At 36.1% G+C, this 25,440-nt stretch overlaps 2 protein-coding genes across 3 annotated transcripts in view; both read right to left on the bottom strand.

Annotated features, from left to right (window-relative positions):
* The window catches only part of LOC129795513 (frizzled-2), a 55,486-nt gene that overhangs the window by 21,186 nt on the left and 8,860 nt on the right, over positions 1-25,440 (bottom strand). The window contains exon 2 of the mRNA XM_055836871.1: positions 10,641-10,692. The gene's annotated coding sequence lies outside the window, so the exon portion shown is untranslated. The remainder of the gene's footprint in view (positions 1-10,640; positions 10,693-25,440) is intronic.
* Positions 14,678-17,333, bottom strand: LOC129795522 (uncharacterized protein K02A2.6-like). 2 transcript variants are annotated; one of them, XM_055836885.1, is made up of 3 exons: positions 17,255-17,333; positions 16,420-16,587; positions 14,678-16,358 (listed from the first exon to the last, which is right to left on the bottom strand). In XM_055836885.1, the coding sequence occupies exons 2-3, from the start codon at positions 16,565-16,567 to the stop codon at positions 14,722-14,724; spliced, it is 1,785 nt and encodes a 594-aa protein (XP_055692860.1). In that variant the 5' UTR covers positions 16,568-16,587; positions 17,255-17,333; the 3' UTR covers positions 14,678-14,721. The 2 variants fall into 2 exon arrangements, with proteins under 2 accessions (XP_055692860.1, XP_055692859.1); XM_055836884.1 differs by lacking the exon at positions 17,255-17,333 and having other exon boundaries at positions 16,420-16,612.

Raw genomic sequence — 25,440 nt, 5'->3', positions numbered from 1 at the left:
TCAAATACACTGATAAAAAAAGTCCAATGGAAATTGGTTAAATCGTATTTTTTGTTTCAAGTCTTAAGGCTTAAAAAGAGCTTTCCTAATTTGTCTAATAAACATTCATGATTTTAGAATTAACGCATCTGATATAAAAACAAAAACATAGAAAATTGTAAACATAGAATGAAGACAAAATACATACAAAAACCTAAGCAAAAAAAATTTAATCTAAAATCTGACGATATAAAAAAACATTTTTGTTTTTCTATGTTTTTTTTTATTTCTTTCGACATTTTATATTGTTTTTGACAATATGTTTAATATTTCGGTTGCATCTTTTTGCGCCTTCGGGCGTCGTAGTTTTAAGGATCAACGTCCTCAGTTAAACACAATAGGATATAGAAAATTATTTTCTATGTTTTTTTATAAATGTTTTTGAGGTTTCCAGAGAAGCAAATTCGTTTGGAGTGTATGAACTCAATTAGTTAGGGCTACTTTCGTAAAATTTGAATTGAATTATTCTCATATACCAATTCGATGTTTTTTTCATCCTATATATTCTATGTATATTTTAATACAATAAGTTTCTCGGATATTTTGATTTAAAAAAAAATCAGGAAAAGGAACAATTAAGAACGAAAAAAAAACAATAGAAAATTCTATGTTTATAGGTAATTTGGATTAACATTGTCCCAATTTTAAGTTTTCTATGTTATTTTGGGAAATATCACAAATACGTAGAGAATATTCATAAATTCGATCAAATATTACTGCATGAAATTCATAAGTCAGACAGACTTAAAATTTACGGATTTTTATACCTGAAGACGATCAGGAAAAAACATCGAAAAATTGAATTCAGACCGATTTAACCTGACAAAAAAATATTTAAAGTTTCTTAAGAAAACCTAAGTTTTTTTTTTATTGAAATCTTAAGAAAACTTAAGTATTTCTTAAGAAATCTCAAATCTTTTGTGAGTATTACAAAGAAAATTTGACCTCAGATTCCTGCCCCTTGACTCCATCTTGAGTTTATATCTCCTTATTCTTCAGGCGTTCATTTTTTTCTCAATCATGTTGGACATTGTAAACTTCCTGTGGTTCTGCTGGGATTTTTTTCTCTTATAGGCTGCAAGTTGCGCGAGTTCTCCAAGAGGGAGATTTTTCGTGCCTTGTGGACATGTCCAATTAATTATTTCAGTTCGTCAAATACACCGTGATGCTGTTCGCGGGGAGTACCATGAGGCGAAGCAGCGCCAAATAATAACCAACTCATGGCAGTTTAATGGCTAACAAGGCATGGCGAAAGAGATGATTTAAAGGGAGTACCAACCATTGCGAGAGCTCAGGTGTGTGCGCGCTGTGTATGGGGTCCACACAGTGTGAGCCACCTCGTTCTTCTTCTGCATCTTTTGAGAGTTTTTCACTTCTTCGTGTATTATTTTTCTTGTTGACTTTTGTTTATTTATCGACTTCACACACCGTGCTTCTGACCATTCGATGATGATGTTGATGATGAACGTGACTCGGAGGTATTTTTTTTTCTTCTTCCACACTGCTCCCCAAAGCACACGCTTTAGCCATGAATCGTTTTTTTTTCGCGCGTTCGCGCGGGTTGTGGGATGAAGAAAGGTGAATCTCGTACGTCAAACAAGATGTCTAACAAGACACTTTTAATTGTACGGAGGTGGTGGAGGAGAAAGAAGTATATAAATGCGTTTCTTTGATCTCGCAATTGGAATCAATTTGAAGAAAAATACAAAGATGAGAGAAAAAGAATTTCTGTCTTAACGAATTTTTCTTTTTCTTTTTTCAAATAAAATTTTTTCACCAATCCCGGGGGCCTGACCCCTGTTCTATGAGATTTCCCCATTCAACACCAGCCCCTCTGTATTCAGGGAAGGAAGAGGTGAATGGTAACAGTCTTGTGATGCAGTTGTGGTGACTATTTCTGGTAAAGGCCTTCCTTCTCGTGCAACTCTCGGTGTACTGTCGCGCATGAATAATTAATTATGGTAATGTGGGATGGAGAGGATGAGGAGTGCTCGTATGAGAGCAAAGACAAGACACGGGATTGAAGTGATCACATCGCGCTTTGGTTGGGAAAAGGAGGAGGAAGAGAGGGAGAGAAAAAAAAGACGTCCAAGAACATTCCATCTGCAATTGCATATGCAGCGCATTTAATTTATTGGTCGACGAACCAAAGCGTCGCGGATGGAATGAAAGATGATGTGAGGATGAAGAAGAGGACACCGGGCAGTCATGTATGGGTTGTGGTGGTATGACTAAATCTCAACAAGAGGATCTCTCCACCATGAGACTGATCTCCCTGTGTGCAGTTTTCGCGTGTCTTCCCTAGCCATCAAGGGGAGATGGAGGCAGTTGTATGTAAATTGGCTCCGTGTGGTGCACCATGCGTTTGAGTTATGGCCAGAGGTGCCCTTCTCTTCTTCCCATCTACCTTCCTCCACACCATCCACAAACCATCCTCATTGGGACCTTGTTTATGGGTATCGCCCAACGACTAATGTTTAATGTTTGTTTATCGGCAATTAATTAAATATTACCTTGTTTTCAGGTTTTTTCTCTTCTCTTTTCTTAGTCTCCCTCTCTCTATTTCACTTTGTCTTCTTTTCTCACCCAACTTTAGACGTTTTTCGAGAGAATTAGCAGGTAAGATGTGAGTCAAAGTGGCGTAAATGATTTTTAATTTTTTTTAACGTTATAGTTTGTCATTTTTTGAATAATTTAAATTTCAAACTAGATGTCTCTGTAGTTGTACTGTGGCCCTCTAGTGAGAAAAAAAACATTACTTTTTGTTCTTCTTCAGTTACTTTTCCCAGTGTTCGTCAGCGACAAAATTTCAGCCTCAAAGTTATCTTAGGAAGAACTTAGGAGACAAACGTTAAATGAATTTGACAGTCAACAAAGTCAAACCAGAATTGTCAAATCTTTTGTCATTAATTTTTAAATTTAAAAAAAAACAAAAGATTTCATTTAAGAAAAAAGAATTCTAATTGGTATTTTAATCTAATTGAATTTTCTTGTTTTTATTTCAGTGACAGAGGATATTTTTTGACAGATTCATAATTATATTATGAAAAGTTAGTTTAATTTGAAGTAAGTGAATAGAGGACAATGATTGCAATGAACATATCCGGGTTATTTGTCAATTAAAAAAAAATTGAAACATGACAGCTGTCAATGTGACACAACTTAAATACTGACAAGTGTAAACTCTTGACACCTGTCATTACTATTCAAAAAATTTACGTTTAATTTTACTAAAAAAAAACATATTTCCCGCCACTTTGGACCACACCTTTCGTATCAAGTGGAGGTCTATACTAGATTGAAGATAGAAAAACCTGCTCGTGGTCACACATTTTTTTTGTCCCCGAGGCTTTCTCCTCATCCGTGGGCTGTTCTACACCAGCAACATGGAATTCTCCAGTCAATTTGAGATACTCCGAACCATTTGACTATACACTTTCGGTCTCTTCTTGGGCCATGTTTGACTGTTTTTTTTTCCTCTCCATCGTGTGTAAATTTTAATTGACACATGATTAGAAACATGAGATAGTGGCTGGTGGACAAAAAAGCACGACTTTTTTTTCAGTGTAATTGGGAGCTTTTTTTTTCGTCTTCTTCGCATTAATTCTCCAATATGGCGTATTTTTTTGTGTGTAACGACTCTTCGTGGTCCGCTGATGCCTTGTGTTGATTGTACAATTTACGACTTGGTTGACTCTGCGGTGTTAAATATTCAACGAGAAAAGAACGTGGATGGAGGTGGACAGAAAATACATGAGGGGGGTGGGGGTGGAGGAGCTTTCGTGCACTTTTTTTTAGTTGCAAATTTCGTGTGTTTGCTTTTCCACCTCAAGAGGCAGGCAAAAGAGAAAATGAGACCTGTGTGAGATGCTGAAAGTCACGAAAGGAACCCTCTTATGCTTTTCAGGGTATGCCTTGAGACACCGAAGACTTAAGTCTGATCGATTGGGTGATTTATATGTGAGGACTTGCTCAACTTTCTCACGCAATTCTGAATTTTCTCAAGTGACTCACTGTTCTTAATCTTAAATTGTAGTTGTTGATGGAATTTTTTCTTTCATTCGCTTATCAACATAAGTGGGTGAGAAAATTCCACGGAAATGCAAAAAGCGAGAGGCAATTAAATAGTTTTTTTATTTGCAGTTTTTTCATAATGTTGAGAAGGAAATATTGAGAGAACAAGCTCAAGAATTGAAAGACTTGAAAGAATATTTGACGAATTTTCCGAATAGAGAAATGATTTTTCAATTAATCTTTTAATCTCAGATTAAACATTTGATTTAAGAAAAAAACTCCCAAAGTGAGTTCTTCGTCTATTTTCAATTTTCTTTCAAAAAGCCAAAGTTGTCAAAAGAAAGTATCTAGTGGTTGCATTGTGCTTAGGCGATTGTTACGTCCATTTTTCATTCTTGTGTCTCCCTTTTGTCACGGAGATTACACGCTCAATCACGTGAAATTGTGATCTGAAAAGGCCCCCATATATACCTGTTTATTTTCCTGTGTGGAAATTAAATTGTGTGAAGGTGCACGATTAACCGATGAGGTAAAGAAAAAGAAGGAGAATGAAGCAGAAACTCCGGAATCGTGCATGTGGCTTCATATCTCGTGGTGGAGTCTTGTTGAGAATTTCAGGTAGGGGAACCTGGGGTAATTCGGTGAATTTTTGGGAGATAATTTTTCCTGAGTTCCATGGAAATATTTGAGATTTCCCATGACAACTATCTTATAGCAAATTTTCCGGGCTACAACTTTGTCTCAGACGTTTTCTCTCTATCTCAACGGGAAAATGCTTTTTCAGGCCATTTTCCAAACCCTTCCGTATTTGCCTGTTCCAAAAATCCTGGGGTAAAATGGTGAATGATTTTCAAATGCGTTTTTCTTTGAAAATCCATGTCTGAGAGGTTATTGATTTGCTCTGGGATAAACATACCTGTTTCGATTGAGAGATTTCACTGCGTTTCGTAATGATTATTCACTTTTTAGTCCTATAAAATTGATAAAACACAAATTTTGTCGAAAAGCACTTCCATTTGTTTGTTTTCTACAACTTCCCGTCAGATCTGTGTGCAACAAAAACCCAGCGGACAAGGAATTTCATACTCGTAGCTACTTTGGTAGCAAAATCAATATAATAATTTATTTAATAAGGAGAAATTTTTTAAGAAAAATTACGAAAAAAACATTATTTCGACTTAATTAATTGTTTATATTACCTAATCTACCTAATACATATTATCTGTGAAGAATTGAATGGAATAAAAACATTGATTTTGTAGGGCGAAAATTTTGGGCGATTATTCCATTACGCGTCAATAGTAAAATAGATTGTAGAGAGAGAAAACACTATATGAGTGGAAGGAGGCAAATTTTTCACCATTTTACCCCAAAAAATATTCACCGTCTTGCCCCAAGTGCTACCTTTTAGTGAAAACTTTATAATAGAAAACTCGGAAAATTTCTGGAAAAAATCAGAATAGGTTTGTGTTCAGCAATAATTGCTTTATTGAAAAAATGCATTTTCATAATTTATTACACAGAATAAGATGGTAAGAATTGAAATATGGTAAGGTGGTAAAAGTAACTTTAGACATCGGAAAATTATTTTCCTCAATAAAATCCAAAGTATTCGTTCTACATGACTAAAGCTTTCTGGGATTATTAAGAGGTGTAAGAAGCACCTGTTAACTGAATGAGAATGATTAGGACAATGTATTTCATGAGATATTGAATTTAATTTTTTTCCCGATTCACCATTTTACCCCAGTTACCCCTATTTGTCTTTAAAATATTTTTATTTAAATTGCAAAAAAGCAACACTCCACCTTAAATAATTCATTATATTGTATATCATTTATACCACCGAGGAATTTCTCGGTGCACACAGCGCGGAGAATTATAGCGCCAAATTTAATTAATTCATTCTCAATCTCAAGAGTGATTGAATTTAAAAGTAATTTATTAAAAATTTTTTTTTCTTGTCTTCCTACCCAACCAGCCTTTGTCTTTTCACCCTTGTCTGTGGTTTTCTTGTCTTCGATCTTCGTCTTGTCCGCGTGAATGAAAAAAAAGGGAACACACACTTCTTTTTGTGTGCCTTTAATTCATCGTTATGACGATGTAAATGACGTTGATTAATTATATTCTCCATAAATGATAGGCGAGCACCAAAGTCGCGCTTGGAGAGCTACTTTAACACTGTGCAAGAAGTCAAGGAGCTTTAACGCTATACGCAGTGTCATTGTTTTGATATTTTCTGACGTAGGAGGTTTGATTTTTTTCCCTAATTTCAGCGAAGAGATCAACGGAAAATATTTGAAATATATCATCAACGTTATAAGTCATTGATGAAACATTGGCACGAATGTTTCACACATTTAGAGGGAAAACAAATCTGCCAAATTTTTCTAGTTAATTCTCTTGCAAAAAAAAAAAACAAAATGAAACATCAGAGTGAATGTTTTGCACATTTAGAGGGAAGAATACAACGTTGACGTCACTGTTTGCATTTTTGAACAAATCAGCCAGATTTTTCCAGTTATTTCTGTAATCACGGGATCATCAGCTATACTTGCAGCCCTTTAGTAAATAAAATAAAAAAATTCTGTAGTAAAAAATGAATGAAACATTGGAGTGAATGTTTCACAAATTCAAAGGGACAAAAATGCAAAAATTATGTAATTATTTGCATTTTTTAATAAAATTTTGACAGATCTTCTCAACTAATCCTAGTGATAGAATGTATGAAACATTAGCGTGAATGTTTCATACATTTTTAAGAACAAAAAAGTAGAAATGACGTAGTGATTTTAATAAAAAAATATGTTAACCGTTAGCAGTTGAAATTGAAATGTTACAAAGATGTGCGCGCGTTGTTAAATCACAAGAATGTTTTTAACATTATAAAATGACATAAATCATAAACAACAAACAACAACGTGTCGCTCCTAATCACCTTGGAGTATGAGTGGAAAAAAAGAGAATTAATAAAAACACACAATATAACAGACAAACATTTTCAATTCAGTGCCGACGACCCATTAATAATTTTGAGACCAACTGAGAATGTAACAAGACTTCGAGAATAAAAAAAAAGGCACGCGGGGCAGAGAAAGAGATGGACAGAAGTGGAGGAGAAAAAAATCAGAGGCCACATAAATAAGTTTCTTAAATTGCTGTCAAAATATTTAGTAGTTAAAATATGAAGGAAATTTAATACACCCAAGCAGCGTGTGATGGCAGAGAAAAAGTCTTCGAAAAGGTGGAATTAATTGGTTGAATATTGAATAACATGCGCGGAATATGCAAAATTAACAGCCAAATATTGAGAAATTGTCGTTTTAATGGCGTCTCTTTCCCCCACTCTCGCCGTCTTGTCATTAAAAAAAATTTCTGTGCACTTGAGGTGTGTCACAGATGGGTTTTTTGGGAACATTTCCCACCCACACGAAGGGCTGCATTTACCGTGAGTTTCATCCCCAAAATCCTTCGGGAAAATTAATTGGTATATATGTGGGGAAAGTTCTCGTAACGAAAAGTTTTCCCTACACCGTAGAACTTTTCAAGTGGCACTCGAAAGTTTTTAATTTCGAATTTTGCTCATGAGATTTATGTCATTCTGAATACAAATTGCTGATAAAATGGTAGTTTGTTTTTGTTTATTTGCTTTGTTAAATTGGGTAACATTTAGGTAAATTTTTTAAAAATTCAATAGATGCATCAATATTTCGTGAAATTTTCACGGGGAAAATTTCATTTCAATGAAATATTGTCAATGGGTTATTCCGAAAATTTAGCTGTCATTTGTGACATTCGTTTCTTCTTTGAATGTTTTCTTCTTCTTCTTTTTTCGTTTGTTTGGGCCGATCGTAATTAATTGATTTTAATTGTAATTTTTTGATCGGTGGCTTTACACTTTCTCCTTTTCACATTTTTGCAATTAATCTGTTATTTGACAATCTAAATTTTGACGGTAGAGAAATTACGTTAAACTTTTCCGGAATAGTTATTATGTTTTCCGAATTATTTAATAAAAAATTTTAGAAAGAAAAATCGTTGTATTCGACTATATACTTTTTACATTTTGTGTCATTTTGACAGAACGAATATTACGTTAAATCTGTTCCGGAATAATTACCGCGAAATTTTCCGAATTTTTAAATAAAAATAAGAATATGAATTTAATGTCAAACTAAGAGCAATATTAATGACATTGTACATATCAAAAAATATTCGCACCATTAGAAATATTTGGATTGATGCCAGCTATTTAAATTTCTACGTAAAAAAGAACATTCAGAAAAAGTTTCCGGAAACTGTCAATCACATGAGAAGTTCTATGACATTTATGCAAATTTCTAACTCATTAAAAAAAATCATTCGTTGCTTTTTTCTTCATGGAAATTTTGGAAATATTTCAATGAAACTGCCCACAGCTTGTAAAAAAAAACTGTAGTCTTATGTCGGCACTTTTTGTGCTTTATTTTTGGTCACAATGAACATACCCACGATAGAGGGACATATTTTCTCTTCTACCGTCTTGTTTCGATGGCTTCATATCGAATTTTTTTTATCTTAAATGGTGATGTTTATTGGCGCCAATTCCGTTGTGAGAAATGGTGAATTAATGCTAATCACTTTTCCTCAAACACTGGGATTCTCTTCGTGGATTTTTGGCACACACTGTCACAGCCAGCACGCTCTTTTATCCACCACAATAGCCTTATTGCCCCCGAAAAAAATGCGGGATTTGCGAGGAAATGTTGAGTGATTTTCCTCGCGGGAAAAATACGTTGTCTGTGTGAAAATATGCGTGTGCCCCCCGCCTGACTTCTCAAGTGGTTCCCTCTTGATGAAGAAGAAGTAAAAAAAAAAACATTGTGCGGCAAATCAAAGAGAATGCCTCTTGATTCGGAATGGGGCCTCCACAATAAAAACGAATCTTTTGGCTGTAATTGAAACGCTTCATTTCCTTCATATCGCGATGATTGTTTTTATTATTCTGCTTAGACACATACAATTTTGTGTGAGAAATTCTTCGGTTATATATATTGACATACGATTGATATCAAGTGTTGTGTTTTCCACGCCACAGACGTTCCTTTACAAATTGAAAACGCTCAACTGTTTGATTGATATTGCGGCGAATTTTGCAAAAGTAATGCCACACAATTGCCTTCTCTGCCATGTTACCACCACAAGACATCCCGCCACACACTTTAGGATTCAATGAACTATTCGCCATGTCTCGGTGGAGTTCAAGCAGGGGTGAGATCAGTGTACGAAAAAGCTTTTTAACCCATCCAGAGTGATAAAAGTTTCTGATTTTAACGATTTAAATGAAAATTTCATGAAACTTTCATTTACTTATTAAATTTCTTAAAAGAACTTTAAAATTTCTTGAAAGATACTTTCCTGAATTTTAAAAATTCTGAATACATGACAGAAAAGTAAAAAAATATATATAAAAAAAGTCATTGTATATAATTTTCAACAATTCTTTTATAAATGAATAAAAAAATCTTCCAAAGACAACGCAATTTATTTTTTTCCCTTCAAAAAGACCATCTAAAAGGATGCCAAATATTTTTTTTGGTCTTTCTATTTCACCCCTCAAGTAATCCTTCCTCAATGGATGCCCTATTTTTCGTGCGGCTTCTGTGAAGAAATCTGCGAAAAGCTCAACAAAGCTCTTGAATACCAAAGAAGCGTGTGTCTTTGCATAAGTATGGAGAAAGCTCCTCTCGATGATTGATTGTTGTTTGCTTTGTTTGCGAATTTTCTTCTTTTATTTATTGATTCTACAGCATTTTCCTTACACCCCACCCCCCTACCCACCTCTCATGATTTTCTTCTCTTGAGTGTACCCGAATCAACGAGGGAGAAGAGTATACGGTGTTCTCATCCCCTTTCTCCTTAGCTTACATAAAAATTACATTATAGCATTGCATGATGTTATTTAGCGCGTGTTTCACCTCCCCTCCCTCACCCCCCCCCCCCTTGTGTGAGTCCACCCCCAGAATTCTCTTCTTTTTGATTTTGGCAGTTGGAGGGTGTGTTGGACTTGTACGGGAATATCCGTTAAAGGTAAGAAGGGGGAATTCATTGATTAAAATTTAATTATAATCACAATTGAGCCACCCACAGGGGGAATTCTTCTTCGTGGCATGCCGAAGAAGCTTCTTCTGTTTACATTGTATCTCTTTAGATAACACGCGTGCCACCTCACAGCCCAAAAGTTCCACATAACACACAATCAATAAAAAGCTCCCGCGCTTTAAGAGAGTGTGAGATTCTTGTTTCAATTTGCATATATTACAATTTTCCATGGCTTTCCAATGAAGAGAGATTGAATTTATTAGCACAAGACTACACTGCGATGGGGGTGTGGGGGCGTACATGATAAAAAAAATCCTTCTCTAGTGAATTATTGATCTCCCCACGAAATGTACACCATATAAAATATTCAATGCAGAGAATTTCTTCCGGGGTTTTCGTGTGGAAAAATTTCGCGCATTTTCCGCGAAAGAGTATTTGTAGTGGAATGAGATATGATGCAAAATGGCACGTTAAATTACCTATATATTTATGCAGTAGATACATACCTAATAGAACAACATTTTGGTCCTCAGCCTCTCATATAGTTTGCTCCGTGACCTGGAAGGAGAATAAGAAGAAGTTTAGCGCCATATCGAGCTCAACGAGGATTCTTCATGCAAATTAAGGGGCTTCTTGGCATGTAAAGTTTGCCAAGAGTTGCAGAAATTTTCCCACTTGAGGGAAATCTCAATTGCCAGCCTTTCGGGGGAGCTTTTCCTTCAAGCATCATTGATTTTCTTTTCGATTATGCACTGTAAGATGGTATTACGTTACCTCGTAAAATGACAGAGGGGATCATGTTGTGGATTAGAAACTCATGTAAAATGCTTTTTTTATGGAGCTATTTGGGAATGTTCTAAAGTGAATATTTGGGATTTAGATAATTTTTCTTTAAAGAATTTAATAGAGTTTTTTTTAAATTATTATAAAGAGTCATCAAGATTTTCTTTAAGATCTCTTTCTTACGAAATTGTCTTATTGTTGTCTTTGTAAAATATTCGGTAATTCCCAAAAAAATCCTGAAAGAAACTTCTTTAGAACTTCGTAGTTAAATGAAGAACTTGATTCTTCCTAAAAAAAATTTGAACAATGGGTCCTATTCTGCGACGAAGAAATTTTTTAAATCCAAAGAATTTATTCTGAAATTTCAACGATTTCAAGAATTTCTTGGTCGCTGAATACGACCCAATGAATAAAATTCTTTGTAAAATATTCTGCAATTCTAACGAAGAAAATTATTTAGAACTTTTTAGTTAATTTAAGAGCTTGATTCTACTTAAAAAATTAAACAAGGAATTAAATTATTTCGCAGTAGCTAAATTAGGGACGTTTTAATTTTTCCTTTGTAGCGTAGTCGTATGAAAACAAGAATGTTCATTACTCTGTGGTTCGAATGTGACTGTCGTCACTTCGTATTTATTTCATAAAATCATACCATTCATTTACATTAAACATACGCATAAGCAATAACATAATGCATATGCTACACCTTCCTCCTTTTGTTTCATCTCTCCTTCTCCTCCTTTTTTTTTTTTTTTTTTTTTTTTTTTTTTTTTGCAATATATGTTCTAGATAAATTTTAAAATTTTGTTTCATTCTTTGCAATAAATGTTCTACATATGCTAGGTATTTAGTTTTCTTTGCAATAAATGTTCTAGTCTAGTTAAATTTATAACTGTTATATTTATATCATATTTATTTATTTATTTATATTATATATACTATTTATATATGTTTTTTTTATTATACTTTTTAATTTTATTTATTCCCATTATTATTATTTTTTCATTATTTATTGTTACTATTATTTATTATAATTTTTATTTTATTATTTTGTATTACTGTAGTTTTAAGTACATGATTTTAACATATTGTTATGAACTATTTTGGTCTTATTAGTGGATGAATTTTTAATCATCGAATTAACTCCATCTCTTCTTACAATTTCAAATGGTCCTTTATATAAAGGTTCCAATTTACTTCCAGTTTGCGCTTTCAGCCAAACTTTATCTCCAATTTTGAAATCTGCTGAATTACAAGTGTGCTAGGTAATAAAAAGACCACTTTTATTTCACACGTTTATTCCACTACACCTCACCTTTACACCTGACATTTCTCATCTGACATCTCCCGAATCATCCCGAACCGAATCATACCGAATCTGCACAGGGTGCATCACCACATCCCTCCTTTTCTCCATGTTTGGGATGCGATCCCCCCAGCTCCCGGTATTCCAATCTCTGGGGCTTCTTCTTCTTCCTAGTGGGTCTGTTGCGTGTTGCTGTTTGGGTTTGTGGAGCGGGGATCTCCTGGTCGGTGTTGCCATGGCATTCCACCGATGTCGGAGTCCCAGTCCCCACAGATTCAGACTCAGCTTCGTCACTGTCACCCTCCTCAGGTGGTGTGGCTCTCTTCAAGTGTGCCACGTTGCGCTGGAGACGCCGTCCGGATTCCGGGTCCTCGATGACCACCGCAGATCCCTTCTTTTCTAGAACGACGAATTCCGTGGGGTCAAACGTGGTACTCAGTTTGTTTCCGGGAAGCAGGTTTCTCATGAGTACGCGATCTCCCAACTCAAGCTCCGCTGGCCTCGCACCTCTCTTTTTGTCCTCCCTTTCCTTTCCTTTTCCTTTTGAAATTCGATCTTGGTCTCTGAAGTCAGAGCTGGGAGGCATTGTAGAGACATCACTCAATGCAGGAATCTTACCCCGAATGGTACGTCCAAAACAGAGTTCTGTTGGGGTTTTTCCGGTAGTAGCATGAGGCGTCGTATAATACATTAGAAGATATTCTTGCAAATCACTCTTCCAATCACGTTTCAATGCCTGACTGATTTTTAAGCGCTTCACCAACGATCTATTTTGGCGTTCCACTTCCCCATTCTGCTGTGGCCAGTAAGGTATCGTTCTGTTCACGGTGATAGCTCGCTGTTTGCAGAAGGTCTCAAACTCTTCACTGAGGAATTGTTTGGCATTGTCCAGCGTTATTGTTCTAGGGTAACCCATTCTCACGAAAATTCTCTCCAACCGCCTGATTGTTTCCTTAGCAGTAATCTTCATCATAACTTCTACTTCTTTATAACGACTGAAGTAGTCGACAATGACGAACAGATATTCTCCAGTAGGTAGAGGTCCCATGAAATCTACTGCTATATCAATCCAGGGTCCTTGTGGAAGCTGCCTGCGTACCATCGGTTCCGGTTTGGACGGAGTAGACACCAACTGACATCCTTTGCAGCTCCTCACAAACTTAGTTACCTCTGTGTCCATTCCAGGCCACCACACTCTATCTCTCAATCGGCGTTTCATCGTGGTTTCTCCTGGATGTCCTTCGTGAGCAAGTTGCAGCATACGTTGCCTCAAAGAGGTAGGTACCACAACTTTTGTTCCTCTGATGAGAATATCTCCGATGCAGCTGAGTTCCATCTTGAAATGTTGGTACAATTTCACTTCAGGCGCGTGCCATTGATCCGTTTCCAAACACTGACGTACCACATGGAACTCCGTGTCATTCCTGGAAGCTTCCTCAATCTCCGAAATGTCAATGGCTGCTGATTCAATGACTGCTCTGATAAAGAATTTATCCTCCTTATCAAACCCTTTCGAATCCCTGCTTTCCGTCAACCGTGAAAGAGAATCAGCAATGTTCATGGATCCTTTCTTGTAGATTACTTTGAACCTGAAGGATTGCAGCCTTAGAAGCCACCTTTCAATTCTCGCACAGGGTTTGGTGGTCGGTTTGAAAATAATCTCAAGTGGTTTGTGATCTGTAACCAGTTCAAACACTCGTCCAATCAAATAGACACTGAATTTTTCAACTGCCCACACCAATGCCAATGCTTCACGCTCAGTCTGACAATATCGCCGCTCTGTATCCGACAAACTTTTGCTAGCGTAAGCAATAATATGTATTTTATCCTCATTGCTGCTGTCAATTTGTATCAAAACAGCACCAAGAGCAACTGGAGAAGCGTCCGCGACAACCCTGGTGAGCAATCTATTGTCAAAGTAACTGAGAGTTTCCGCATTGCTCATCATCTCCTTCACAGCTTGAAATGCCTTCTCGTGGATCTCCTTCCACTCAAATAAGGTATCCTTATTGAGCAATAATCTCAGAGTGTGTGTGACAGTAGAGCAATCTGGTAGGAACCGACTCACATATGTTACCAACCCGAGAAAGCTTCGCAGTTCTTCCTTGGACTTTGGAGATCGAAACTTCCGAATCGCCTCAACTTTGCTCTCAGTAGGATTTATACCCTTTTCAGACAATTGGTGTCCCAAAAATTCCAACTGGCGCACCTTAAAAACACATTTCTCCTGATTCAACAGTACTCCATGTTCCTTTAGTGTCTTCAGAACCTCCTGTAGGGATCTATCATGTTCCTCCTCCGACGACCCAAAGACAACGATGTCATCAATATAATTCAGGGTGTTACTACATCCTGACAATATTTGCTCCATCGTCTTTTGGAAGATCTCCGGGGCACAAGATATGCCAAACATCAATCTTTTGAACCTGTCTCACAAATAAATAACAACTCATAAATATTCCTCAAATTTTTATTAATCTCTTGTCCATTATTTAATATTACTCTTCATACCTGAACATTCCCTTGTGGGTGATGAATGTTGTAATCTTTCTGCAAGCAGGATTCAACTCTATCTGATGGAATGCATTCTTCACATCAAGCCTCGAGAAAAATTTTGCCTTCGTCAATTGAGGCAAAAAATCCTCAAATGTCGGCATGATGTGGTTCTCGCGCCTCACAGCTTTGTTGGCTTGTCTCATGTCGATGCACAATCGAATGTCACCATTATCCTTGGGGAGTACCACCACAGGAGACACCCAATCACTGGGACCCTCCACTGGCTCAATTATATCCGCCTTCAGCAATTCATCTAACTTCTCCTCAACTTTACTGAGAAGAGCGATGGGTGGCCGTCTTGCATGTTGATTTACTGGCGTGACATCTTCATCAATGGGAATCATCAGACTAATTCCACGGATTTTGGGAAATGGTTTGGATCCCTGTTGAGCTTGCACAGCGCAAATACCACTATGTTGCTTACTTGGCAATCCCAACATCAAAACTCCCAAGGCCTTGGCTGTTGCCTTGCCCAAGAGTGGCTGAGATCCCCCTTTAACAACATAAAATGTCGCCGTGCTTTTTAACTCCCCATTAACATCCTGAATCACTACTTCTGCTTCAAACGATCCCAGAATTTCCAAGGGACTCGACTGTGCATATGCCTTCAGCTGTTTGGTGACAGATTTCGTCATATTCTGGGCAAATATCCCACTCTTCTTCAAGTACTTCCACGTGTTCTCTCCAATAATGTTGTGAGTGGAACCAGAATCAATTAGCATCTCAATCAAAATGCCACCAACCTTGCACCAGATGTATTCATCACCATCCCCCACATTGAATATAAATCCATCGTTTCCATCCTCCTCTTCTGAATCATTCTCTTCACTCACATGATTCACTTTTGCAATCTTCGATTTGGGAGTTGATGCGTCTTCTGCATTTGACCGTTTGAGGTTTTGTGCTCGTCGAGTGCGACATTTCCTTGCAAAATGCCCTTTGATGTTACATTTGGCACAAGTTTTCTCCATGGCTGGGCAATTTGGATCTTTCGCCGTGTGCCCGGATCTACCACAACGAGAACATTCATCTTTTGTGTTGAAATGCCCTGCCTGAGCTTTCGGTCTCCCTCCATACTTCTGTTTCTTCTCTTGTACCGCATTGAGGTCACTCTTCTCCAGATTCGAGCCTGAACCTTCACCAATCGTACTCGACTGTTTGCTCATTTCCTTTGCTTGAGCTTTAGCTGCTTGGTATGCGTGTATATACTGAAGCAACACATCCAAATCATAATTCGGTTTAGCCATGATTTTCTGCTTCAACTCTTCCGGACACAACATTATGATCTTGTCTATCTTTGCGCTGGTTTTTGCGTCGCACTTCTCCGATTCAAAGACACACTTCTCGGCTTGATGCATTGCCCTCAGAATCACCTGTTCCAATGATTCTTCTGGTTCTGGCATGAGAGACCAAAACATTTGCCTCTCATAGGAATCGTGTCTCTTTGGTGCAAAATGCTCATCCAGCTTTTTCAACGCAATTTTGTACGGATCATTATCGTCATCTCCGGGTATATCTGCACCCGGGATTTGGTAGAATACCTCTCGTAGGTCTGGACCACCATACGCAAGCAGCATCCCTTAAATAATAGTCATTCTTATAACATTTTTTTCGGCTCATAGGCCTTTCTTTAAACTCACCTTTTAGTTTCTTCTTATCTGTCTCTGCTGTTGCCAGTGCAACACTGAGGAATCCCCTCTTGAACGTCTCCCAATTCTTCCGATTCTCATTTGGGGACAACAATGACCGTTTGAATGGCGGTACATTGTATTGATTCCCATGATCCATGATCTTTTCTTTGTCAATTTCTGTAAAAGAAGAGAAGAAAATCATTAATTTCTTCCCTACTTATTGCTTTTTCTTTCAATTCATTTTATTGATAGTCTCATTTCATTCATTCTTTCATGAATCCTATCACTTAATTTCCAATCTTTTTTCATTTTCTTAGTATTGATAGTTTCATTTTCATTCATTCTTTCATGAATCCTATCGCTTAATTTCTCTACCAACAGTCTCATTTCCATTCATTCTTTCCTGAATCCTGTTGCTAAATTTTCTCAACTTCTGGCAGTCTCATTTTCATTCATTTTTCTAATGAATCCTGCCTTTTTAATCTTTCTCTCTTTCTGGCAGTATCATTTTAGTTCATTCCCACAGAACCCTGCCAATTTTGTGCATTCTGTTTGCCCAGCTTGTGATCTTACAAGCTTTCCGGAAACTTTCCGTGGTGCACAAAATTGTCAAAATTTTTATATTCATGTATTCATTTCTCTAATTCACAATTAATTATCACTCCTGATCCTCTTCTAGGGGGTCAGGAGTCAGAATTTACATTAAAAATACCACTAAAATTAATTTTTCATGCTGGTTGAATAACCTAACCTCACTTTTTCGCACATGGTTGCACAAAGTTTTCGTATCTTTTTTTTTCATACGTGCTTTTTCATTTTCTCACTTAATTTCCGTACTGCTTACCTTTTTCCTTGATTTTCCTTCGTCGCCAATTGTGCTAGGTAATAAAAAGACCACTTTTATTTCACACGTTTATTCCACTACACCTCACCTTTACACCTGACATTTCTCATCTGACATCTCCCGAATCATCCCGAACCGAATCATACCGAATCTGCACAGGGTGCATCACCACAACAAGTATTATCGTAATAGTATTTTGACTTTAACTTGTTCTTGTTTAACTTTTCCTTCACAAATCTTAACGTCCTTTCAATTTTATATTGTAATTCTGCTGTATATTGGTCATAATTATAAATTGGTTGTACATTCCTATCTTGCCAATTTTCTAACAATTTTGCCTTTTTCCCATAAATTAGTTGAAATGGTGTATAACCATGAGAACAAGTAGGCGTAGTGTTGTAGCAAAAGTCAAAATAAGGAAGCCATGTATCCCAGTCTGTCGTGTGTTCGTTTACATAGGAACGTAGGAATTCATTCAAGGTTTTATGACATCTTTCAATGCTTCCCAAGCTCTGGTGATGATAAGGTGTAGAGTTTAATCTGTTCACCTGTAACATCTCAGCAACTTTACGGAAAACCTCGTTGATGAATTCAGTTCCCATGTCAGTCTTTATATGAGCAACGAACCCATATTTTAATAGAATGTTTTCTACTAAGGCCCTGGCTAGTGTGTTAGCCTCTTTGTCAGGTATGGGCACCGTACATACGAACTTTGACAGTTCGCATTGGAACGATGCCGCATATCTATTTCCACTGTCTGATCTGATAAAAGGACCTACGGTGTCTATCGACACAATATCGAAAGTACTTTGAGGGGTATTGGTTATAACCATGGGTTCTTTTACAGAAATCCCACTTTTGTTTTTCTGGCATTGCTGACATGCTTTGACAAAATCAGCAATGTCTTTCCCCATACCTTTCCATCGAAAAATCTCTTTTAGTTTCTTTAATAGTCTGTTTTGCCCTACATGTCCTCCTGTGGGACTTAAATGATGTTGATTAAGGATATTCGTAATAACTGATTTATCTGTTATGACTACCGGTGGTTCATATAACAAAATTTGTATGTGCTGCAGCACTTTCATACTTATTTCTTTGAATCTTTCGACCGTGATATGTTGAAAGATGTAGTTTTTGTAGGATAAAGCTAGCTTGTCAATTTTTAATCCTTTACAATTTTGCTCCATCATTAGTAGATCCCGCTCTAGTGCGATGTCTGTGTATAATGACGGCATTAATATTTTGTATTCTTTTTTATTTTTCTTTACGAACGCGTTCTTTGATAAATTGTCACCATTGTGAAAAATTAATTCCGGAATTCCTGAAATCTCTTCTATTTTAACCGCATCATAAACATTAAGGTGATCAGTCTTAGTGTCTAGATGAGCTTGTTTGTCATTATCTTGTATTTTATTTCTTTTCATACGTTCTAACATGCCACGTGTTTGAACGGGTAACACATATAAGCTTTTGAGTAGCTCAGAGTCAACATCAATGCGGCTAAGAGCATCTGCATTGGTGTTGCTCTTACCAGGCTTATATATGATCTCAAAATCATATTCTTCAAGATCTAGTCGCATCCTCATCAACTTAGATGAAGGATTTTTCATGTTAAAAAGATAAACCAATGGTCTATGATCTGTGAATATTTTGAACTTTCGGCCATACAGGTACGGCCTGTAGTGCTGAACTCCCCAATGAATGGCGGTGAGTTCTTTTTCTATTGTGGATTTATTACGTTCACCCTTTGTAAAGGTTTTACTCGCAAATGAAATAGGCAAGTCGCTACCAATTTCTCCTTGGGAAAGTATGGCAGATGCGGCCATATTAGACGCATCTGTCGTCAATACGAAAGTTTGTTCAAAATCCGGATATTGAAGCACTCTAGGACTAATGAGATCCATTTTGAGCCCTTCAAAAGAATTTTGACAACGCGTATCCCAAATAAATTTTGCTTTTTTCTTGAGCAAGGCGTTCAAAGGTGCAGTCTTTTCTGCAAAATTCGGAACGAATTTTCTGTAATAATTGGCTAAAGCCACGAATCTACGCACCTCATCAGCATTAGTGGGAATTGGATAATGTTGAATGACACTGTATTTGGAAGGATCTGGCAATACACCTTCAGGAGTGAGCTTGTGACCTAAATATACTACTTCTGTTTGTAAAAATGTGCACTTAGATGGATTGAGTTTGAGGTTGTATTGACGTAATCTCTCAAACACTTTCTTTAGATTTTTATTGTGGTGGCTTAAACTTCCACCAAATACTACAAGGTCATCAATATAAAGAAATGCCGATCCTGGAGTTAAACCTGCCATTGCTAAACTCATCATTCTTTGAAAGCTATTAGGGCTAATTTTTAGTCCAAAAGGGAGTCTAGTAAATTGAAAATGTCCTTGATTTGCCGTAAAGGCAGTTATTTCTCTTGAAAAATCTTTAGACTCTATCTCTACTTGATGAAAACCTGACTGAAGATCAAGAGTAGTAAAATATTTAGAACGACCTAATTGATCTAAAATTTCTTCTATTCTAGGGAGTGGAAATTTATCGGCAATTATTGTTTTATTTACTTTTCTGAAATCTACCACCAATCGCCATTTCTTTTCATCCGTTCCTGATTTTTTAGGTACCAATAAAATTGGTGAATTGAACGGTGATTGCGATGGTTCAATAATTTTGTCTTCCAACATTTTATTAACTTGTCTTGAAATTTCCTCGGATTGTGATTGTGGTGTTCTGTAATTTTTTACATAAATAGGCTCTGAGCCTGTTTGCCTAATTGATTGTTTGTAAAAATTGTTGCATGTTAAATGATCTCCCTCTAAATGAAATATATCCATAAAATCTTGACATAGAGATTTTATTGAGGATTTTGCGTATTCTGGGACTTTTTCTAATTTTAATTCTTTGAACAATCTTTCTTTTCTTTGATCTGTTTCACTGTCTGAATTTTTCTTGAGATTACTGTTATCATTTTCTACTTTTTGCATTATATAATTATCTAAAGGTACAAATTTTGGTTCGTAATCTTTTACAATAAATTCCCTATTAGTGGTGTTTAAGAACATGATGTATGGTGTGCCGGAGACAATCGTACTGGAAGAGAAAACTCCTGGTGAAATTTCCTCTCCAAGGGCCACATGGTCTCCTGGCAACCACTTATCAAGTCTTCTGACGGCCTGACACCTTGATGGTATTATGAACGATTTTTCCTCAAACCGATCTTGCAACGGCATAGTGATCTCCTTTCCCTGCGTGAAAAAATGTATAACGTATGAATAGAAATCAATTTTGCATTTATATTTTATTAGGAAATCCCTGCCCAATATACCATCAAAAGGTATTCCAAAATTTTCATTAATTACGTGAAATGTGTGTGATACTTGCTGTCCGTTAGGGGATAAATTAAAGGTTAATAGGCATGTTCCTTCGGTCTTGTACATCTCTTGGCCTATACCCGAAAAATTAATTCTTTCATCGCCATTGACATTTATTTTCTTGGATTTAATTAAGCTAATATCAGCTCCTGAATCTATTAGAAATGTAGCTGATTGGTTTAATTCAACTATTGGCAATTTTATGAAACATGACAGAGATGTCATGCAGACTGATGGTATTGAGTTGGTTGCGGGTACATTTGCTGAGGTGCCCCCGGTTGACGCAATTGGCCAGGGGCCATTGCGTTTCCCGAATTATCAACGAGAGCTCCCTCTTGATTAGATTGTGCCATATAAATTCGTCCTCTTTGGCCCCTACCGCGATTGTTGTTATTGTAACCGCGATGGTAACCACCTGAACGATCACCTCTACCTCTCGAGTTCCATTCTCTTCGCGTCTGTGACTGGTTACTGTGATTACCACGATGGTAACCACCTGAACGATCGTTTCTACCTCTTGGGTTCCATTCTCTTCGAGATTGTGATTGACCATCATTTCCTCTTCTACCTTTTCTATTGCTATTAACATTTCTTCCCCTTATCGTATTTACCTGTGGGGGATTGTTCGCGGATACGGTTGCTTCAGCCTCATGAGCAACAGCTACGGCTTTGGCGAACTCTGTCACCCTTGATGCTACTACGATTGATTTCAAGTTTGAATTTAAACCACTTTTAAAAGCATTTGCAGCAGTAGCGTCATTTAAAGTTCGTATAATTTGGTCATGTTCAGATCCTTGCGATTGGATCTGAACCCGCGAGAGTTCGTCGGTTAATTTTTCAATTTTCTTGGCAAATTCTGCTACCGAATCTATACCCTGTCGTGTCTTTGTCAGTTCAGTATTTATGGAGGCAACAGTTCTTTTTATCCCAAATCTCTCTGTTAATTTTTTCTTTAGACTGATAAATGTAGTAATTTCGGAAGTGATACTTAATTTCGCACTTCCCTTAATTTTAATCTGAGTTACAAATTTAATCAGTAAATTTTTATTAACATTGTCCAATGTTTCGTGATAAAATTCTACAGCATCCAAAAAGTCCAACAGTTTGTCTTCGGAACCATCGAATTCCGGTATTAAAGACGATGCTAGTTTTAGGTCTAACACAGCCATATTGACTTTTTCTTCTGTTTCTTCTTCTTCTGTTTCTTCTATTTCTTCTGTTTCTTCTTTTTCTTGTTGCTTTTGATTTATATTTTTCTGAATTGCTGTTAAAAGTTCGTTTATTTCATTATATATTTTTAGTTCATTTTCTACTTGTATCCTCAACGTTTCTTTATCTTCTCTACTACTGATTTCACTATTAATAATTTCTGTTAATTGATTGAACGCATTATGATGTTCATTTACTATCAATAATTTGTTTGCCACATAATTTTCTTTATACTGTCTGTCTTTGGGATTCTTTTTTAAACTACTGCAAATTTTGCTTAGTTCCTCATAAAGCTTAATATAAATTTGGAAATTTTCATCCATTTAATCTTGACCTAAATTAACATGACAAATCTGACCTATATAATTTCAATCTTATTCAAAACAACACCTTTATTTTTGTTTACTTATCTGTCTTCATGATTTTGCTGACTCGATTTTCGTTGTGCATTCAACTCGGCATACGCAGCTTGAGTGCGATGTTCACAGTCCATCTTCGAAATTTGCTGACTCCGTTGTCGTTGTTCATTCAACTCTGCCAGTGCAGCTTTTGAGTGCGATGTCTTCTGCCTTTTCGAATTTTGCTGACTTCGTTGTCGTTGTCCATTCAACTCTGCATATACTGCTTGAGTGCGATGTTCATCACGATGTCCACGTATGAGTCCAATGTTCACCAAGATGTCCACGTTTCACGGTTGAGTGCACTGCACCCTCTGCTCAGCTCACGCAGCTTTTTGAGTGCGTCGACTCCTACGATGCCACGGTGGCGTGTTTCCAACTTGCAGCCTGCGTCGCATCCAAACTTTCAGGGGGGTCTCGATTCTGGGATCGTTGGGGACGATCATAGGATTTCAGGATATCAAAAATTTTCCACTGCACCATCGAGACACTTCCTCAGCTTTCCCCAGTGTGGGCAACGGGAGAAAATTTTCTTTCACTTTTTTTTTTTGTCACTTTTTACTTAAAGTTCTGCATTTTTTTTTTCACATACTTGTAGTGGGTTAATTAATTTTTATTTTTGACTTTTATTGTAATTAAATAAATTATTTTTCACTTCCCTGGGACCGACGTCCCAACATAATCAACGTGTCGCGATCGCCATGTAGCGTAGTCGTATGAAAACAAGAATGTTCATTACTCTGTGGTTCGAATGTGACTGTCGTCACTTCGTATTTATTTCATAAAATCATACCATTCATTTACATTAAACATACGCATAAGCAATAACATAATGCATATGCTACACCTTAAATGAGAGAACTTAAGAATAGATTTAAAAAATTATAGGACCTAGGAATAGGTTAAAAATTGATTTAGAATTTGATTTTTATGAAAATTAAGATTTGCAGCTTTAATGCAATTCTTCATGCAATTCTAACGTTTAACGTTGATTTTCTTACGTTTGATTTTTTGCTTCTAACATTTGATAATTTTATTCTAAATTTAAAAGTTTTTTTTTCTAATATTTGAAGTTTCTTTGCTATCAGTTGACATTTTTCTTTCATTTGACATTGCCATTCTATTGTTCGACGTTTCATGTTAAATTTTTAATGTTTCTTATCTAACACTTAATGTTTCATTTCTAACGTTTGAAGTTCCTTTTCCATCATTCTTTCGCGATTCGGTTTCCATATTTGATGTATTTTTTTCCTAACGTTTGACATTTTATCAGTGAGCTGTCAAAAAAAATCTGACACCATAATTATTGATTTTATCAATTTCAAAAATATTTTCTGAATAAAAATTTTAAAATTTCCAATTGTTCAGATTAATTAAAAAATAAAATTGGATTAAAAAATTTAATTTTTTCCAATTATTTTTGATAAATCTGACAAAGATCTTTATGAATCTCGCAATTGTATAAAAAAATTAACATTGTGCAATTTTTCTGCATTAAAATAAGCAAATTTTATGACTATATTAATTTTCATATCTTATTGCAGTCTAAAACAAAACAAATCCAAAAGAAAAACAATAATACGCATCGATAAAAAATTGCACAGCAGTGTATCAGTGAGGGAATTGTTTTCAAACCCATAAACCGAATGCAATGTTGAGATTCAAATATAAACGAAATAAAAGATCAACGCATAAAGTGCAGACACATTATTTTTCTCAATGTGATATCCTCTTATGCTAGAAGATCTCATGTGCATAAATATTGCCTCTTTTTTTTTATTCGTCTGCAAACAAACCACAGTGAAAACATTTCAATAAGCAATGAAAGAGCAAAATGAGTGTACAAAAAAAATCAAATGGGTTTCGGATGGCGAGCAATTGAGGCGGTGTGGGAGCAATTTTTCATATAACTCGCACTCGAAAACCTATTAATAGTTATGGAAAAGCCACAATCAGCAATTTGTACATTGAAACTCCTCTCTATACATCATAACTTTGCCATACATATTTATGTGAGTGGTGCCGAGTGATGATCGGAGTCGCGCAAACAAGAAGTGAAGAAAAAAAAACGTACGAGGAGGGAACTCAATAGAGCGGAGTGAATTTCATTGAGAACACTCTGTGTATGGACTCTCTGGCACATTTGGTTACCTTCATAGCCGCATGATGGAAAATTTTCCAAGAGCTTTTCCAACCATTTCATGTTGCATTTCATCCCATTCTTTTGCCGTGCAACCGACCATTTTGCTCTTTATACTATTTTTAGGTGAAAGAAAAAATTCACATTGCAAGACCCGAGTGTTTCAAACTGTGGGGATACAGCACCAAAAAATGTATCTCTTCTCTATCCTGTTGTTGCTGAATATTGAGGCCATGAAAATCGGAAAACTTCTCTTTTTTCTCTCTCTCTCGTGCATTTTCCACTCCTCTTTGCAAACTGACTCCACGATGAGTGCAACCATGTGGAGCTTTTATGGCATCACAGTGAGAATATAAAAAAAAATAAATAAATATTTCATTTGACTCTTTTTGGGGTCAGCATGACTTTTATTTTATGATTTTATATGCACCTCTGACCATGTTTTTTTTACCGATTGCAAATAAATTTATTTGGTGATGTACAAACTAACCCAACACCGAGTGTGTTCATAAAACAAAAATATATTTAGTTTGCTAATAGAGGCTTTACCAAATGTTCCCCAATTAATGAATACTGTGGGCAATAAAAATAAACTTTATGTTGACTGAATTTCATATAAAAAAAATCTCAATGAAGGAAATGAGCATAATTTATGCTCTAAATGATAATTTAAAAAGGCTTAAGCAGAAGGAAGAAGATCAATTAAATCTTCAAAACAAATTAAAAATAAAAAACTTTTTTTTCTGTTTTACATTTAGTGCAAGAAGCAAATGCATCATTGCTTCATTGGTGACATGAAGTAATTATATGAAATCCTGAATTAAACCCAGAATTGTTACTGAATAATTTAATTTAATTTATAATGGTTTTACTGTGTAGTATAGACTAAAAAAAGAAATAAAAATCATCTATAAAAGCTTTGAAGCATATGCTTTATACATAAAAATAACCTAAGTCAGGTACAATGTTGGTTTGATTTTTTTTTGCAATTTTCTTGTAACCTATTCAGATTCTTTCTAATTCTGGTGAAAAATAAAAAAAATCTCGTCTATTTCAAATTGA

This window comes from Lutzomyia longipalpis, chromosome 4, assembly GCF_024334085.1.
Source record: "Lutzomyia longipalpis isolate SR_M1_2022 chromosome 4, ASM2433408v1".
Classification (NCBI taxonomy): Eukaryota; Metazoa; Arthropoda; class Insecta; order Diptera; family Psychodidae; genus Lutzomyia; species Lutzomyia longipalpis.
The sequence above is the reverse complement of the archived record's forward strand: the minus strand, read 5'-3'. Positions and strand labels throughout refer to the sequence as shown.

Coding starts and splice junctions, on each gene's coding strand:
- LOC129795522 (XM_055836884.1), bottom strand. CDS start 16,612: ATGATTTTCTTCTCTTCTTTTACAGAAATTGACAAAGAAAAGATCATG. Junction 16,359..16,419: donor AGATAAGAAGAAACTAAAAG/GTGAGTTTAAAG, acceptor CTATTATTTAAG/GGATGCTGCTTGCGTATGGT.